Source organism: Gossypium arboreum, chromosome 11, assembly GCF_025698485.1.
Source record: "Gossypium arboreum isolate Shixiya-1 chromosome 11, ASM2569848v2, whole genome shotgun sequence".
In the NCBI taxonomy this organism is placed as follows: domain Eukaryota; kingdom Viridiplantae; phylum Streptophyta; class Magnoliopsida; order Malvales; family Malvaceae; genus Gossypium; species Gossypium arboreum.
In genome coordinates, this window is record NC_069080.1 from 10431704 (window position 1) to 10450240 (window position 18537).

Below are 18537 nucleotides of genomic sequence, written 5' to 3' on the forward strand. Positions count from 1 at the left end.
TGACCATTTAAACTCCTTGTCATATTCGGCCATAAGCTAGCACAATGAGGTTTTAATAAATTGAATTTGTTTGAATTAGCTCAAGAGCTTAGAGGGCCACAATTGGACAAGGGGAAGGAGAAAGTGATCGAATAGCCGAAAAAGCCGTTCGACAACATCCGAGGTAAGTCCTCAAGAAGTGACCCTACTTGAATTATGTGAAATAAAGTATGGATGTGTATTGATTATTGATTATGTGTGTATGAGTATTTGAATTCTACCGGGCTAAGTCCCAAGGCGAATATGCTTGTGATTATATTTGCGTTTGAGCCTTAGTAATGTGAAAATGAAATATGTATGTCCAATGATTATTGATGTATGTGTACATGAGAAATTGAATGATATCGGGCTAAGCCCAAGACAATTATGCTGAAATTATATCCGGGTTAAGACCAAGGCAATTGTGCAAGTGGCTATATCCGGCTAAGACCAAGGCATTTGTGCACATGGTTATATCCGGTTATATTCCGAAGAATCTTGGGCTGGAGGTGAGTGTTGGTTGCTGTAATAAATTCAATTAGTACACCCGAAAAGCCCAAAGAATAAGGTACGTTTATATGTGCATTGGAAAGTCGACACATTTGAGCAACATTCGCTCAATCGACTAATGAATTTCAGTTATTGACTTGATTGATACTTCGTGAAAGTATATAATGATGAAGTGTGAAGTAAGAATGTGTATTAATGAAATGATGCATTTGGCTATGTGAATGTATTGCTGTAATTAGAGTTGATTATATTCCTTGAGACTTACTAAGCATAAAAATGCTTACCCCGTTACTTTGGCTCTCTGTTTTATAGATTTCACTCGATAGCAATCGGATTCGGGATCAATAAAGTCAAGTCATCCACACTATCAACGCCTCTATTTTGGTATAAATTTTGTTTGAACTTTGAAATGGCATGTATAGGACTACCCTGTTAGTTTAAAAATGTGGTGATGTATATGTATACGGCCATGCGAAAATGGCTCGTAAAAAGGAAGCATGAACTTAGACTATTTGTGGTTTGTATGTATATATTTGGTGTCATGATGTGGCTATGGATTGGAAATGGGAATGTTGGTCACATGATCAGCCATTGGCATGGTTAAAATGATCATATATGAACCTATGTATGGCAAGACTAGTTGGTTCATGGAGACTACCAAATAGGTAAGACCTACCTTAAAACAGATGCTGCCAGCTGCAGTGACGTGAATGTGAAAAATCACCAAAATTCGTAGGAATGGTATTAAATAGTGAATAAGATATGTAAATGAACCTTGATGAGTCTATTTTCATATGGAAGAAACGAAATGGTCATAGGAGTTACATGTTAAGAGATATTGAAGCTATTGTGAAACAGGGCCAGAACGGTTTCTGGGACCCCTGTCGCAACTTTAAAAATTTACTATAAATTATCCAGAATGAATTAGGAGACATACCTTATATGTACAGATTCCATTTTGAGTCTAGTTTCATTAGAAGCAAACGGCACCAGCATTAAAGCCCTGTACAGAGAGATATTCAAGTTATACCGCTCGAAGGTCAGAGCAGTCGATCCCTGTAACATGGGTGACTTTAACTAATAAACTGTACCAATTGGCCCGACCAAAAATTCTAGAAATAAATCCATGGATGGATATATGAGTCTAAATTCAGGGAAAATTTACGAAACCAGTTTCCAAGTTTTGAAACTCGAGATATGATTTTTAAGGCGAAGGTGACGCAGTCTTCCAGCCTGACTGGAAATGTCAAATTGGTGGGCAAAACATGTGATCTTGGCTTGTTAACCCGTCGTGTCCGACACCGGCGAGGGTCTCGGGTTCGGGGTGTTACAGAAGGCGCATGGAAAAAATTCGGAGGAGATGTGGTTTTGAGAATGGAATTGATGTAGGAGTAGAAGGTTCTAAAGGGGGAATTTGTATGGCATGGAAAACAGGAATTACTGTAGCTCTTAAAAATTTTTCAAGAAATCATATTGATGTATTGGTAAAGGAGAAAAATGTCAATGAAGAGTGGAGATTTACTGGATTCTATGGTTTGCCTTATGTTCAGAATAAGAACTCCTCATGGAATCTATTAAGGCAATTGGGTAAAGATCAAAACCATCATTGGTTGGTGTGTGGCGATTTTAATGAAATAATGTATTCTTTTGAAAAAAGTTGAGGTCAACTGAGGGAAGAAAAAAGCATGGAAGCTTTTTGCGAAGTTCTTAATGAATGTCAATTAATGGACATGGGGTACATGGGGGTGTGGTTCAAATGGAAGCGTGGAAACTTGCCAGAAACAAATATTAAAGAGAGAATTGATAGAGGTGTGGCAAATGAGAAATGGATGCAACTTTTTCCAAATGGAACTATTCGTCATTGAACACATACGATTTCAGATTACTGCCCCTTACTTATAAGTACTAATAGTGAGAAAAGCAGTAATGGAAGTCAAAGTTTCAAATTCGAGGCATGGTGGATTATGGAGGAATCTTTTGAACAAGAGGTTAGAAGAGTGTGGGAGTCTTTAGATGAATCTATAGGCGAAAAACTAGATAGGCTAGCCTAGCGAGGTGGGCGAATGCAATAAGAAAGAACGAGTTGGTTTAAAGAATAAGCTCACAAAGAACCTTGAAGAATTAATGGCAAGCGGCAAAAGTGATACCACTATGGAAAAGCTGATCGATACTAGGATCCAACTCAATATGGAGATTGATAAAGATGAAATGTATTGGGAACAAAAGGCACGAGTTAACTGGCTTCAATTAGGGGATAAGAACATATCATTTTTTCATAAGTATGAATCAGTACGTAAACAAATAAACACTATTAATAGATTGGAAGACAATGGAGGACAAGAAATTACTGATGAATTGGCAATTAATGAGGCTGCTTCAAATTATTTCAAAAATCTATTCACATCGAAGGGTGCGGGAAATTTATCCCATATACTAAAAGGAATAAATACTAGTATTTCAGCTGATATAAATACAATTTTGCTTACACCATTTTCAGCAGAAGAGGTTTTTTCAGCTCTAAAAGGAATGGGGCCCACTAAAATGCCAGGTCATGATGGTTTTCCAGCACTATTTTTTCAAAAATTCTGGCACATTATAGGTAAGGATGTTGAGAAATTTTGTTTGGGAGTTCTGAATGAGAGAAAGAATTTTGATTTGGTAAATCTTACCAATATTGTGCTTATCCCAAAACTGCCAAAACCTACAAGTCTAACTAATTTCAGACTTATTAGCCTATGCACAGTTCTATACAAAATTATGGCAAAAACAATTGCTAATCGTTTTCAAGGGGTCATCAGAAGAAGCATAGATAAGGCCCAAAGTGCTTTTGTTCCAGGAAAACTAATTACAGATAAAGTGTTAATAGCTTATGAACTCCTCCACACATTGCAGAAGAAACAGACAGGGGAAAAAGGGCTTATGGCAGTTAAACTTGATATGAGCAAAGCTTATGACAGAGTCGAATGGGTTTTTCTTAAGGAAGTTATGCTGAGAATGGGATATGCAAAGGAATGTGTGTCATTGATTATGAAGTGTACCTCCACAGCCTCCTACAAAGTCAACATCAATGGAAGAAGAGGAATTGTTTTTAAACTATCTCGAGGGCTCCATCAAGGCGATCCACTTAGCCCTTTTCTGTTTCTAATTTGCAGTGAGGGACTTTCGTCTTTAGTAAAAATGGCGACAACTGATGGTTTACTAAGAGGAGTAAAAGCAAGTCGAAGAGGGCCAGCGATTTCCCACCTACTATTTGCAGATGATAGTATAATGTTTGGCCAAGCGACAATTAGAGGAGCACGAATCTTAAAAGATATCTTAAAAGAGTACGAACAGTGTTCAGGACAGTGTGTAAATTTCAGCAAGTCAACAATTTTCTACCGCTCAAATACAATGAAAAGAGAGAAAACGGAAGTATCAACAGTATTAGGGGTGAGATGCTCCACAAATCTGGAAAAATATCTTGGACTCCCTAATGTGGTAGGCAGACGAAAGAAGGAAGCTTTTCAAAATATAAAGGATAAAATTAAATTAAAAATCGATGGTTGGAGCACAAGATTATTGTCACAAGGGGGTAAGGAGGTTTTTATCAAGTCAGTGCTTCAAGCAATTCTAGCATACGCTATGTCATGTTTTCTCTTACCAAAATCTTTTTGTGGAGAGTGGGAAAATATTTTTGCAAAATTTTGGTGGCAAAAAGGGCAGAATAGGAATGGGATACATTGGTGTCAGTGGAAATATATGTGCCGATCAAAAGAAGAAGGGGGTATGGAGTTCAGGAATATGTTGCAATTTAATATCTCATTATTAGCCAAGCAAGGATGGAGGATTATTAATAATCAGGATTCACTGGTTACACAAGTTTTTAAAGCAAAATATTTTCCGAATGAGCACTTTTTAAATTCTCGATTGGGAAAAACTGGCTCCTATATCTAGAAAAGCATATGGGCAGCAATGGGTATTTTAGGAAAAGGTATGTGTTGGAGGGTTGGTACAGGTTCAAATATTTCCATTAATGATAATGTGTGGATTCCAGACGCTGTTAATTTTAAAGTATCTTCGGTTGTTAATACTATGCAATATGTAAAAGTTAGTGAGTTAATCGACAGTAATACACGGATATGGAACAGAGAACTCATCGACAATACCTTTTCAACGGTCGATGCTGGAAAAAAAATTCTCCGAATACCTTTAGCATGCACACCTCATGACGATCTGCTTGTGTGGGGATGTGATCATTCGGGGGAATTCTCGGTACGCAGCGCCTATAAACTATTACAAATTTTTGATGAATTTTCTAGAGCTTATGTTTTCCAAACCAACTTTAGGGATTTTTACAAAAAATTATGGCGACTAAATTTATCGACCAAAATAAAGATTACAGTATGGAGAATTGCCTAGAACTATCTGCCTATGAAGGTGAATATAAAACATCGAAAACTAATCAGTAACACAGACTGTCCCCGATGTGGAGAAAAGAATGAAACAACCGATCATATCTTCAGAATGTGCCCTGTCACAATGGAAGTTTGGGCACTATTAAAACTTTAAAATATTCTTAGGAATCCAAACATGGATTTTATACAATGGATTACCTGGGCCTCTGGTCAGCTTAATAAGTGCAAGAACAGACTCTTCTACTGTGGCCTTTGGGCTATCTGGGGCGAAAGAAACAAAAGAGTACATGAGAAAAAAACCAGCACAGGGCAAGAAACAGTGAATTTCATCAATAACTACCTTGCTGAACTTAATGGTCTTGAAAAAGCAAAGTTAGTAAGAGAAGAGGAACATAAAAGATGGACCCAGCCACCTAGCGAGTTCGTCAAAATTAATTTTGATGATGCCTATGATTCAAACTCATCAACAATCTGCCTCATGAGTTGTAGCTAGAAACACTGAAGGAATCGTTTTACTCAACTGCTCAGAGATTTATCACGATATAACGTCAGCTTTTGCTGCTAAAGCAATTGCGTGTCGAAAAGCTGTTCAAATAGGAGTAGAACAAGAATGGCCGAGGATCATCATAGAAGGGGATTCCCTCACAACAATAAAGAAATGTTTGTCAGAAAGTCAAGATCGATCATGTATTGGAGCATATATTCATGATATTAAGCAGATACTAAACAGATCTAGGAGTGTCATGTTCAAGTTTACACCAAGATCGACAAACTCTCTCGCGCATATAGTGGCAACAGAATAGTTAAAAATGAAGGAAGAGTTATACATGGAAATAACGGTCCCAGAATATGCTGAGAAACAGCAACAGATCGACTGGAGAAAGGAACCAGACTAAGGAGGAAATGAAGAAGAAATACATAAGAGGAAAGCAAAGGAGCAAAGGCATAAGTTTTGAAGAACACCTTTCCATAAAACTGAACCGTTAAAAGCAAAGAAAAGTAATGAGATTTTCAGATGAATAGACAAGGTTCGGCTGTCTCTAACTGGGCATTAATTAGAAGCAACAATAAGGAACTCTCTAGACTCTTAGGAAAATATCTAGATTTTTTTAGTCTTGGGCTCTGTTCTGTCGCATTGGGCCAATGTTAAATTGATTAAGTTTGGAAAGTTGTCTTTTTCTTTAATAGGATCTGTTTGTATTTCAATTCACATCAATAAAGCCCAGATTGAAGTTTCAAAAAAAATATTATAAGCTCAAAAAGTATTTATATTTTAAAATATATTATAACTTTACAATAGTTAAAGGATAAATTCAAAAGAGAAACCTTACATTTAATTAAAGTAGTGTCGTGGGTGTGCTTAACAACCAAAAAAAAAAATATTTTTTCGGATTTTGAAATTATTGTGGATACTCGTAAAAATACGAATATTTTTAAGGAATATATTAGTACCACTACTGTGTCAAGCGATACTAATAAAAATTATTTTTTAAAACAATATGATTGCATGATGATTGAACAAATGAGATGAATGCAGGGTAAAAAAAAATCTCATTTTATAATTAATTAATTTATAACATCATTTTATATTTAATTATGTATTATTTTTATAAAAAAATAATGGCAGCTTTGATTTAAGCATGATGATATAGTATTGATGAGATGAATGGCAGCTCAGCAGGCAATGGTAATATTTACGAGTTTTTATTTTTAACTGGCTCTGCTATGTCCGGGCCTAATAAATCTATGAACTACAGGACAAGACCAAAGTTATGAGTTCTGTTTAGAAAGAGAATGCCCCCTGGTTGTGTGGCTGAAGACGTGCAAAATAGTTTCAGGTTGAAAATGGATAAACGGCAGTTCATATGGATAAGATATTTTAAGACATCATCAAATGAAATCGGTGCCCACAATTCTGAGGCTTCAACTTTATCTCTGCTTTTGGTGGTGCGAGAAGCTGTGAACATTAAATTATGAACACATTATAAGTCACACATATAATATTGCATATCTTGCTTTAGATTCTAGAAAGTAGAGAGTTAGGCACATACAAGATGATCATCTAGAAGGTTTTTTTTTTTTTTTTTTTTTGTTAATTAAAGAACTGATTGAATGGGACAGAAACCGCCTTATAAGACAGGATTAGTGTATATCGAACAGTTGACAGCTTGGTGTTATGATAGCAACCTGAATAAATTATTACAACTAGGTCTGTCAATCAAGATTGTTGTCTGCGTTAGGCTACTAAAAGATTTGAAACAGAGTTCTGCCTTCACCATCAGGTAATTCCTACCGAAGCTGTAAAATGTTAGGAGGTCCTATTTTTATTAACTGGAAAAGCAGATACAAAGTTAAATAGGATGGGAGCAAGTATCACATAAATGGTGTTTTTATCTAATGTTGGAGAGAGAGACTTAGTACTGTCACAATAGATGTATACAATAGCCTTGTTAGTGTACAAATTTATACATAGAAATGGGGGATAAAGGTTAATGCCAATAGAGTATTATCATGAGCTGACAAGATTGATGAACAAACTTGTACAAATTATTTGAGCCCCAACGGAAATCATTAAAGCCCGTTGGTACATAAAAACTTCAATCCTAACTATACTCAACAAGAGGAACTTCACGCTTCAAGGCAAAAGACAGATTTAAAAACCCGATATGCTTCTTCTTCCCCTTGAAGACAAATTTCTGTCCTTGAGACTTTAATGTTTTATTGGCTCACAGCTTGTGGATCTGTCGGTTTAGGCCCCAGTCAAAGCTGGTTTCTCAGTTTCTGAGAGAGAGAATATGGCAACACCCCCCGCATCTTGAAATCATTTTTCTTTGCTTTGATGCTACAGTCTCTGCCATTAGAACCATTTCCTGAGAACCAAGTTCAATTTTAATCATTTAACCGTTCGAGATAAGAAGCTAAAGGGTTAATTCACCAAATATCCCAAAACTATAGTTCTGATCCTAAATTTCAAAACATTTTATTTCAGTCTTCAAAGTTTTAGCATAGTATCAATAAAGTCCTTCCACATCTCAGTAGTTGAGTTGTATGTTAATGCTAAATCAAATTTTATATACAACATTTTTAAAATAAATAATTTAGATTGGATATACTAAAAATGCAGATTCTGCTATTAGTTTTTTTTTTTTTTTAACGCATCAAATGCAAACACTTTATACAATACATAAATATTTGTAGTGTTGTTATTACATTCATTATAGAGCACTAATATGCCTTTATTTTAGGAAATAAATTAGACGTGATTCACATGTATTCTTTTTCATGGCTAGATTCGTGGGTTTGTTACTCATGTTGATTTAGTGGGCATAATATTATGTTTAGTCATTTTTCATGTATATAATAGGAGTATTTTACTCCAATTTAATGTATGTCCTTTCATTTTTAATTTAATCTAATTTATTTATTTATTTTACATTTTGTCTTCTTAATTTTTACCTTAATTATCATGTTCATAAAAAATCTCATAAAAAATATTTGGTATCTAAACCATTTTCTCAAGAGACCTGTGATCATGTGACAGTATCCGAGTGAACCTGCACTTTACCCAAACATTTTTTAGTGAAAAACCTTCATGGAAGCTAAAACTAGTTTTTCTGCAAGGGTTCCTCTCGTTTTCAATGGAGACAACTATCATATTTGGACAACAAGAATGGAAACTTGCCAGGATGCATTGGATATTTAGGAAGTAATAGAAGAAAGTTATAAAGTTCATTCTTTACCAAGTAATCTTACCATTGCTCAAATTAAGAATCATTGGGAGAAAATGACTAGAAAATCAAAGACAAAGCCACAAAGGCTTGTCTATTTGCTGCAATCTCGCCAACAATTTTTACTCGAATCATGATCCTCGGTTCAACAAAAGCAATCTGTGACCATCTCAAGAAAGAATATCAAGAAGATGAAAGGATCGAAAAAAGCAAGTGAACTTGTGCAAAAAAAAAAAAAAACAAAAAAATCGAGTAAAAAACCATCAAAAATAAATTCAAACAGATTTTTTAGCATCACCAACAGTGTAAGGTTGTTAGGTTCTAAACTTTTTTATTTAAGAATTGTTCAAAAACTTGTACTGTGCTTGAAAATTTTGAGACAATTACTATTGTTTTGGATCATTATAAGGATTTGTTAAAGATTACTTTGGCAGAACTATTAAATGCCATGCATGCTTATGAATAAAGACGAGTCATGAGATAAGATGGTGTTGCTGAAGGAACATTGTCAACCAAGCATGAAAATGGTGGCAAAGATATGAAAAAGAAACGTAAGAAAATTTTAGTGAAGCTACCGTTAACAACAACAGTAGCAAAGTTGTGGAAGCAAAAAGGGAAAATTTCCTCTATGTCGATATTGTGGCGGAAAAGGTCATCCTCATTTCGAGAACCGAAGAAGGCCTAGTGCAGAATGTAGCAAATGCAATCAATCAAAGACATGATGCTGTAATTTGCAAATATAAAATTTCGCAACAAGAGGTTGACGCTCAGATTGCATACCAAGACGAGGATCAACTATTTGTAGCAATCAGTTTTTCAAGCATTTTTAAAACATGTGTAGCTATTGCATGAGCAGTTTAAATTTGATATGTCAAAAATATAGATTATGTCATTAAAATCTAGGAGGCTATTTTTTTTAAAACACATCAAATTCAATTTAAACAATTCATTTAATAGGTACATACATGAATGTAATTTGACCATATATTTTAAATATATTTCACATCATATTTTAATTTCTATTTACGTCCAAATTAATGGTGAATTTGATAAAATGATATACAAGAACAATTTTTAAAGTACTCAACTAAACTTGTCAAAAAAAAATACTCAACCAAAATATTTTAGAATTTGAGACCAATTTAGAATCTATGGAGAATGTTTAAGCCTTTAATGTAAGTACCTAACTGGGATGTAAATGTAACTTAATTGGTAAAACCTTTTTACCCCGGCAACTATATAACCAGACAGATGGCGGAATAAATTTGAGGGGTCGCTGTATCAACCCTGGAGGCAAGGGAAGTCTTTAAAATGAGCAATTGAACGAAGGCTTGTATGACTTGCAGTGAAAAGGGGCATTCACATAAAAAGAAAAGCATATATATGGAATAATAATATTTTAAAAACAAAGGAAATGGTGGAGATGCGCTATAAGGAAATGACCCATCATCAATCAGACGGGTGACAAAATCCATAGGAGGACTTTCCAAAGCTTTTTTTCCTTTTGGTGTACGCTCGAAAGGGAGTCCCCACAACTGTCTGTCCCCACTGCTGGACAAAACTGCCATCGCCAATAATGCTTGGGACCTTGTAAATCAGACAATCCCTCTCTCTCTCCCCCTCTGCAAAACCCTCACCAACCCTCCCACTCCCATATACTCAAATACATACTGTATATCTTCTCACTCTCACTTTGGCTATTTTCCACCCTTCGTTTCTTACCATATCTGTTGCTCGTTTCCTTTTCCTTCACCATTGTTTTATCCCAGTTTCCAGTTGCAGCATTTCAACTCTGTTTACATTTTTCCCCCTTTTTCTGTGAGAGTCCTTCAAATCATTTATTACCAGTACCAGGAAACTGAGGAATAAATTGTGTGTTGGCTATGGGGGTGGTGTTAGGGTCTTATTCTGCTTCATTGGGGTTACATTTATTACTTGTATTGATTTGTTAGCTTCAATATATGGAATGTTGGTAACTGAGAGAGGGACACAGAAGGAGAAAAAGAAAGAATTTAAGGCATTTACTTCAACTACTGCTAAGCTGTTATGGAGAGGCTCCAAGGACCCATTAATCCTTATGTATGTTGTTTGCTTGCTTTAGGACTTTGTGTTTCTTATTGCATTTCATCTTTTCTCGAATCCCGTTTCTAGACTCAAGATGGAGACTGCATTTACTCTAAAAATGCTTGCATTCAATGCATCTTATGTTGTTTTGCAGGAAAATACTAACCTCTGCTACTGCACTACTGCTTCTTCTTACTCTTTCAACATTCTACTCTCATTCTGCTTTCATTCTCTCTTTATATGCTGAGAGAGACTGAACCATGTGCCCTCCACCCAATTAAATGATATTTTCCTTTTCAAATATCTTTACATGGTTAGCATTTGAGCCAAGTTAAAAATTTTGCTTATTTCCTTTTGTTCTTGTTTTCTCCCTTCAAATTACTCATTGCAGTTCCTAGGAGAGCATTTGGAGGTGGAATGCTTAGAACAAGGTTTTATTAGCTGTGAGAGATTAAAGCTTGGAGAAGAAGAAGAAGAAGCACACTTTTCAATACCAAGCTTTGAAGAGAAAATGCCATTCCTTCAGATGCTTCAGAGCGTGGAGTCTCCTCAGCTTTTTGCCTTTAAAGAACCCAACTTCCAGACACTTTTGAGACTGCAACACATGAAGAAGCCTTGGGAGCTAAACAACAATCCTTTCATTCCTGAAATGGAAACCCAAGTTCAAGGCCTCGAGCTGGAAAGTTGTGTCACCCATGAAACTGTACTCGACTTACATTCACCAGTCAAATCCGAGACCAAAGAGCTTAAGAAAAGCCCACCTTCAAGCTCATGCGTTGAAGTTCTCAGCTCTAGGTCTAACCAACACCAACCAAAGTCTGACAATTGTAGCAGAGAACCCAACTTGGGCTCCTCGCCTCAGAAGATTTTCACAAAGTCCCCTCCGATTACTAGAGAACGAAGAAAGCGAAAACGAACGAAGGCAGCCAAGAATAAAGAAGAAGTTGAAAGCCAACGCATGACCCACATTGCCGTTGAACGAAACCGTAGACGTCAAATGAACGATTATCTAAATTCTCTCCGCTCTCTCATGCCTCCATGTTATATCCAAAGAGTATAACAATCTAACCTTCACCAACATTTTAGTCCCCCTTTTGGGCTGTTTAGCTCTACTTTCTTTCACAAAAAAATCATGTTTGGGTTTGTGTTTGCAGGGTGACCAAGCGTCAATCATAGCTGGTGCAATTGACTTCGTTAAGGAGCTAGAGCAACTTCTTCAATCCCTGGAAGCACAGAAGAGAACGAGAAAAGTCGAGGAAAGCAACAATAGCATGTCAAAGCCTGCCATGGAAACTCATCAGCAAGAATATGAAAATGGATCTGAAGATGGACATTGCGGGGAGGAAGTAAAAGCAGAAAGCAAAACAGGTGCGGCTGAAGTAGAGGTTAATGTAATACACAATCATGTCAACTTGAAGATTCAGTGTTCAAGAAGAGCTGGTCAGCTGATACACGCCATTGTCACCCTGGAAACTCTTAGATTAACGGTTTTGCACCTCAACATCACCACTTCGCAAGCATCTGTTCTTTACTCGTTCAATCTCAAGGTAATATTCTTTGTTCTTTTTTAAACAAGTTTTAGTTTGCGTTTTCAAACTGGTGTTGGAACAAGTCGTGGCTCAAACCCTAGTTCCAAAATTTCTCAACAGTCTTTGTTTTTTTGTTGGTTTTGTTTTGTTTTCTTCTTTATCTGGGTCCGTGTTGGAAATGGGAATGGCAGATGGAGGACGACTCTGCGCTAAGATCAGCGGATGAGATAACAGCAGCAGTTCATCAAATATTCAGCTAAATTCAAAATTAAAATGAAAAAAAAAAGGATTTGGTCATTATTCATTAGGCAGCTGACTTGATTCCTGAAGGGAAAGTAGGGTAGAAAAGAGCAGACCAGGAAAAAAAGGTTAAACGAGAAAAAAAAAATGAAAAAAGAGGGGTCCATTCCAAGCAATGCTTTGTTCCACAAAGACAATTGAAGACAGAGCCCTTGATGTTTACATCTTAACTTAAGAAACTTCCCTTGTTTATCACTAATGATTTAATTTGCTTACTTAATAGAAATGATAAATCTATGTAATTTCCCAGTTTCGTTTCCATTATTCTATATTTATATTATTCCGGTACTAGCTTCTGGAGTGTGGGGTCAACCAAGGGCCAGCCAGCCAGCATGCCCTGCCCTGGGTCTGGTGGAGGTTTAGGAAAGTATGGGGTTTCATCAAGGTTGAAAATTTGTTGTATAAATCTGAATCTCATGATTACACTTTAGCAAATGATGCTCCCCTTTTTTTATTGACTTTGGGGGTGTACGTATGTATGTTTCATCATTATACAATGTCCTCCCCGCCATTCTTTTTTTTTTCTTTTAAATTTTCCTGGTTGCACCTTTCTTTTTGGACTCTAGTTCCCTTTTGACACACTTCATTTCCAGCCTTCTATCTCAGTGACTCCTCTATGAAAAAGTCAATTTGTAAATTTAATAATCCATTTGCTAAACTGCTTTGTTTCCCTAAATGTAGCAAGGAGGAAATAATTAAATAAACATTTATGGAAGAAATTGGTTGTAGGGTTTATACTTTTGAACATTATTATCACATTTAATGGACTATAATAAAGGAAGGTTGGCAAAATAAACTCATTTAAGCTTAGGAAAGATGTAATAGGAAGGACAAGAATGGCAGGATGGATGGGTTTTTACAAGTGTTCGATAAAATCCCAAGTCTCACGCATTACCAAAACCAACAGAGTTCATGTGCTCATCTCATGGTCATGGCATGGGGGTATTCATTGACTTCAAGTTTTATCGAAGTAAAGGGTGTTTGAATGAAATAACAATCTAAATCTTACTTAGTTAAATGACATTAACAAAGATTTGACCTGCCTGCCTGGCTGCAGTGACAGGTTCTTGAGGTGACAAACATTTTTAGATAAACACAATGTAGAAGTGATGGATATTTGGGGGGAGGGTAGAAAACTACAAGGGCAAGAAGAAGAAGAAGAAAGGCGAGGGTTTTGACGGAAATAATAAAAAGTCAAAGGTGCTAATTTGACGAAGCTTATAGAGCAAGTGAGCAACCCCACTGAAAATTGTCATACGGGTAAGAGAAAGGGAGATAGATGCAAATGCAGAAGTGCGCAGCAGCTTAAAGCACACATCCCCATGTGAAAGCATCAAAAGAAGACCGGGCTGGAGACAAATCGCTCTCTGATTGTAGCCAATGTCCTAGTCATTTTGGGTCTTCGTGTCCCTTCTTTTTGACAGCCTTTCCTTTCCCAAGCTCAGTCCTAATCCACCATTGTTATGCATTTCATTTTTCTTAAAACCCTTTTACAAGCTTCACCTCCCATCATTATTACTGCCTTCCTCCTCTTTCTATACTATCAGGTTCTTTTTAATGATCCTTAGCTCTTTCCTAAGTCAATGAAACTACTACCTTCAGTTCTTATGGTTCCTGAGAATTATTAGCTGTTTAGGAGTACTGTGAAACATTATGGTTAGTTAATTGGAAGTGCTAATCTCAGAGCTCAGTTCTTAGCAGCTTAAGAAATTGGAAATGTTATAAAATTATAATAATAATTAAAAAAATCTGCATACTCTTAGAAAGTAGAAAATGCCAACTTGAAGAAGACCTAAAAGAAGTTTCTTTTATCCAACACGTAAACATCTAAACTGATACCTTAATAAAATAATACTACCACTGTATAGTAGGTAGGTCGACAGAGTATAGTGGAGCTACAGCATTGGGCAACGCCAATCATATTATATAAAAAACGGATCCAAGGGGGGAACATTGGTCTGATATTTCGAAAGATGTGAATGTTTATATAGCATAGCATATTCAGACTACCAAATTAATCTCTCTCTCTCTCTCTCTCTCTCTCTCTCTCTATATATATTATCGTTTTTTTTACTTAATATATATTTTTTATCGTTGGCATTAGTTTATTTTAATAACTCTAGCTTTCTCAGTTCTCACATTATCGTTGGCATTGCTCAAATTTTGTTTAAACTTTTGGAAAGTAGTCTGAAAAGGTGGGTGTGGTTTAGCAAGGGACATGGCCGTCAGGCGTCAGCTGTGGGAATGAAGGAAGAGGCTTTGGGACCAGCTACAGCCCCACAGTGGCACATCCAAAAGGGTACCATCTTTTTTGAAGCGTCTCTGGACTCTGTCTTATCTACCCCGTCACTATACCCGGCCCAGGTGACATATGACTATGTGTGACTACGTCTCCTAATGAACCAAACCTAATTTCTTGCTCCCTATTCATCCTTAATAGTCTTTCTTTTTCATCTCTTAATAGTACAGAGATTTCCTCCATTATTTTGTTTTAAGTGTGTGTTTCGTTTTAGTTTCCCCAAACACGGTAGTTTTTATAATAAGAAATTATTAAAAGATTTATATATTCAGACACCTTCAAAGTAGAAAATAAATAAAGAATAAAATCATGACCATCTACCTTTCTCCAAATTCCGATGAAGAAAATATTAAAGTTCTATCATGTACCAGAATTGTACTATATAGCAGTCTTTAACTTCAAATTCCAACCATTAAAAAAAAGAATCTGACCAAGTGCTGGCTTTTATCTATATATCAATCAACTCTGGAGAATTTTTTTCCCCAACTCTAATATCCTGACAACAATATACTATATCTAGATTTGGTTGAGTGATAGCATGGTTAAGTTTTTAAACCTGGGTTTTTTTGAGATGCCCCAAAGGGTGAAATGGAATCGCAATCAGAGCTTGTTCTCTCCCGAATGTAGACACTGCCCCGTCTCTTAACAGAGAGTGACCAGAGCGATCTTCTCGCAGAATCTGTGCCTATTTTTCAAGGCCCCATAGCCATGGGCATCGGCATCGGCATCGGCATGGCAATATCTCACATTCTTTATCCTTCTTCCATCAACCAAAGCAATAGATGAATCTGAATCCACATCTTTGACCAAAAGTCGCCACTCACCACTCACTCTGCTCTTCAGCAATGTTTCCCTAATGGCTACTTTGATTGACGGAAAATGATTTATGTATAACATTTTTTAATTTTCTTATTTTTGTTTCATGAAAAATTTGTTCATCTGAAAATAGGTATTTTTTCTTGTAAGACTTACCTCTTGAAAAACTAAATCATTTTCAAAAAAAATTATTTAAATAATGTTTAATATTATTATATTAATAATAAATTTTTAATTTTAATTTTAAAAATATTATAATACTAATATAAAACATTATAATTTTCAATATGATTAAACATGCATATTTAATTATTATATTTAATAATATAATAATTTATTAATATAATTTATAAAAATTTTATTTTGATAATAAATATTTTGTAGTATAAAGGTTAAAATATGTCATAAGTTCATTTAGTCTTCATAAATTTAGAATTTAATCTCTTTACTTTTCGGATCTGAAATCAAGTCTAATTGTTAACAATATTTTTTTTGACAATTTTGTTTGTAACATATTTAAATCAAAAAATCACTTGGTAGTCATGTAACTAAAAAATGACATTGAGTGAATCTAAATTTAACAAATTATTTTTAATAGTGAAAACAACTAAACCTGAATTTTAATATCTAAAAAGTAGGATTAAATTCTCAAAAATAGAAGTACAAAGACTAAATTTCAAATTCACGAAGAGTACAATGTCTTATGTTTTATTTTAACCTAATATAAAATATGAATATTTTAATTATATAAATATAAGTATTTGTTTAAATAATGTTTAACTTCATTTATTTCTTACAACTCCAATTTGCTAATATATACTCTCGTATATGTAATATATGTAATTTAAATTAAGTTTTATTTATTAATAAATTTATATATGATATTAATTATCACAAGATATTATCTTATTATAAAATCAAATATTATCCATTGGAGCGTTTCAACTATGCATTGCACTCTCATAGTTCGTGAATGTTTGCCATGGTAAATAAACAAAAGGAAAAACTTAAACAAAAAAAAAAAAATATATATATATATATATAGGTCCTACTTAAATGTATGAGTAAATTATTAATAAAAGTACTAGGGAAGCCCTTGTACTTAGGGCAGATTACATTTCGGCCTCTCTATTGAAAATATAATACCCCAAAAGGTGCTACCGTAAGAAAGTGAAATATTATCCTTGATATAATAAAATAAAGAAATAAAGTTACAAAAAAGGGAATTTTGAGTTATGTCAACAAAATCTGTTTGGGAAGCATATTATGATATATTAATTCAAGAAAGGACTAAATAGAAAAAGTGAGAAAAGTTTTGTGGCCCAAGAGTAAATACTTAAAATTTGAAGGGTAAAGTGTAAATATAAAAAAGTTAAAGAACCAATAGTGTAAATCTTTTAAGGGTGGGAGGATCTAGAAACTAAGGAAAATGGATGAATTATGACCAAATTGAATAAGTGGAAAAAGTATAAGGGGTTAAATCATAATTTTACTAAAATGAGTGATAAGCCCATGGAGGAATTGTGAAGGATCATAAGGGGCAAAATGGTCATTTAGCAATGAAAATAATTTTGAAGAGTAATAATGATAATGGTGATATTTTAGATTAAATGAATAAATAAATATTAGTTTATTAATATTTGATTTGACATTTATTTATATTTTATTAATTTTTTAGTATATAAAGAAAAAAGATGAAGAATTCTCTTCATCTTTCCATGTTCTCAATGTGAGAGAAGAAAGAAAGAAAGAAAATTTTCTTTTATTTACAATTTGGTTCTTTCACAAAAAAATTCACCATTTTCACTTAGAAATCAAAAGAATTTTCATAGCTACCAAGAGAGGAAGATAATAAGGAGACTATGAGGAGCTAGAATATCAAGTTAGATTCAAGAAATAGAAGGTGGAGGAGAGAGAAAGTTAAGTTAAAGTTTGGTTTCAAGAGAATAAGATATGGATGTTAAGGTTTTATGTTTTTTTTAAGTTTAGTAGTGATAGAAAAGCATAAAAATGGGTTGTATTGAATGCCATGAATATTCAGCTAGCATGGGTTTGCATTAGAAATGGTTAATTTTCATGTTTTAGACTCAAAGACTAAATTGAATAAAAGTAAAACTTTAGGGGCAATTTTGTAAAATATTAAAATGACCAAATTGCACGAAATGAATTGTTTTATTGTCTAAATTAATATATTAAAAGAAATTATTAATTTATATCAAGTGGGTTTAGAGCTTTAATTTTGTTGTATGATGACTATATAAAGTGATTTTGTTAAATATTGATTTTAGGATCAAATTGTGAAAAGGTCAAAAATATTACGGTTTGGTATTAATTTTTTTTATTAAGGGTTGTATGATAGCCTAGAATATTTGAATAAATTATTAATTGAGAAAAATTAGTTGATTTGATAGATTAACTAGTTAAGAGACTAGATTGTAAAAGTTGTAAAAGTTGGGGTAATTATCTAAATTAAAAAATTGAAGGGTATAAATTGTGAAATGAATTATAACTGAAATATATGCTAATGAATGAGTAATTTTATATTTTAGATCAATATCACGTAGATACTCATGAAAAAGAAAAATAACGGAATAGTCCCTAAACTCTTGTAATTATTACAATTTAAATCAGGTAAGTTCGTATGTACTGTATTTTGTATAATTTTGATTCAAATGAATGTTAATTGGTGATTGGTAATATATATATATATATATATGTTCTATAATTAGAATTGAATTATTGTTAGAAAAATATTATCGAAATTAATACTCAGTTTGGATTAAACGCAGAATTTGAGTACATTCGTTATATGGCGCATGATGACATTGGAGGAAAATGACGGCGAATTACCCAAGTAAACCAGGGTTCAATATTTGTTG

General features: G+C 34.3%; 1 protein-coding gene and 2 long non-coding RNA genes across 4 annotated transcripts; 1 reads left to right on the plus strand and 2 right to left on the minus strand.

Moving 5' to 3' along the window:
• Positions 1-4807: 4807 nt before the first annotated feature.
• LOC108473284 (uncharacterized) lies at positions 4808-5938 on the minus strand. Of its 2 annotated transcripts, none has more exons than XR_008274283.1 (3): positions 5444-5938; positions 5121-5183; positions 4808-5038 (listed from the first exon to the last, which is right to left on the minus strand). It is a non-coding gene; the product is annotated as an uncharacterized LOC108473284 (long non-coding RNA). The 2 variants fall into 2 exon arrangements; XR_001869716.2 differs by lacking the exon at positions 5444-5938 and adding an exon at positions 5263-5435.
• A 1371-nt stretch (positions 5939-7309) lies between these two features.
• On the minus strand, positions 7310-8794 carry LOC128283976 (uncharacterized). The gene is made up of 2 exons (XR_008274284.1): positions 8676-8794; positions 7310-7792 (listed from the first exon to the last, which is right to left on the minus strand). It is a non-coding gene; the product is annotated as an uncharacterized LOC128283976 (long non-coding RNA).
• Positions 8795-9980: 1186 nt separating this feature from the next.
• LOC108474292 (transcription factor bHLH67-like) lies at positions 9981-13075 on the plus strand. Its single transcript, XM_017776264.2, has 4 exons — positions 9981-10729; positions 11106-11768; positions 11869-12261; positions 12435-13075. Exons 1-4 carry the CDS (start codon positions 10697-10699, stop codon positions 12501-12503), a joined length of 1158 nt encoding a protein of 385 aa, XP_017631753.1. The 5' UTR covers positions 9981-10696; the 3' UTR covers positions 12504-13075.
• Positions 13076-18537: the final 5462 nt, after the last annotated feature.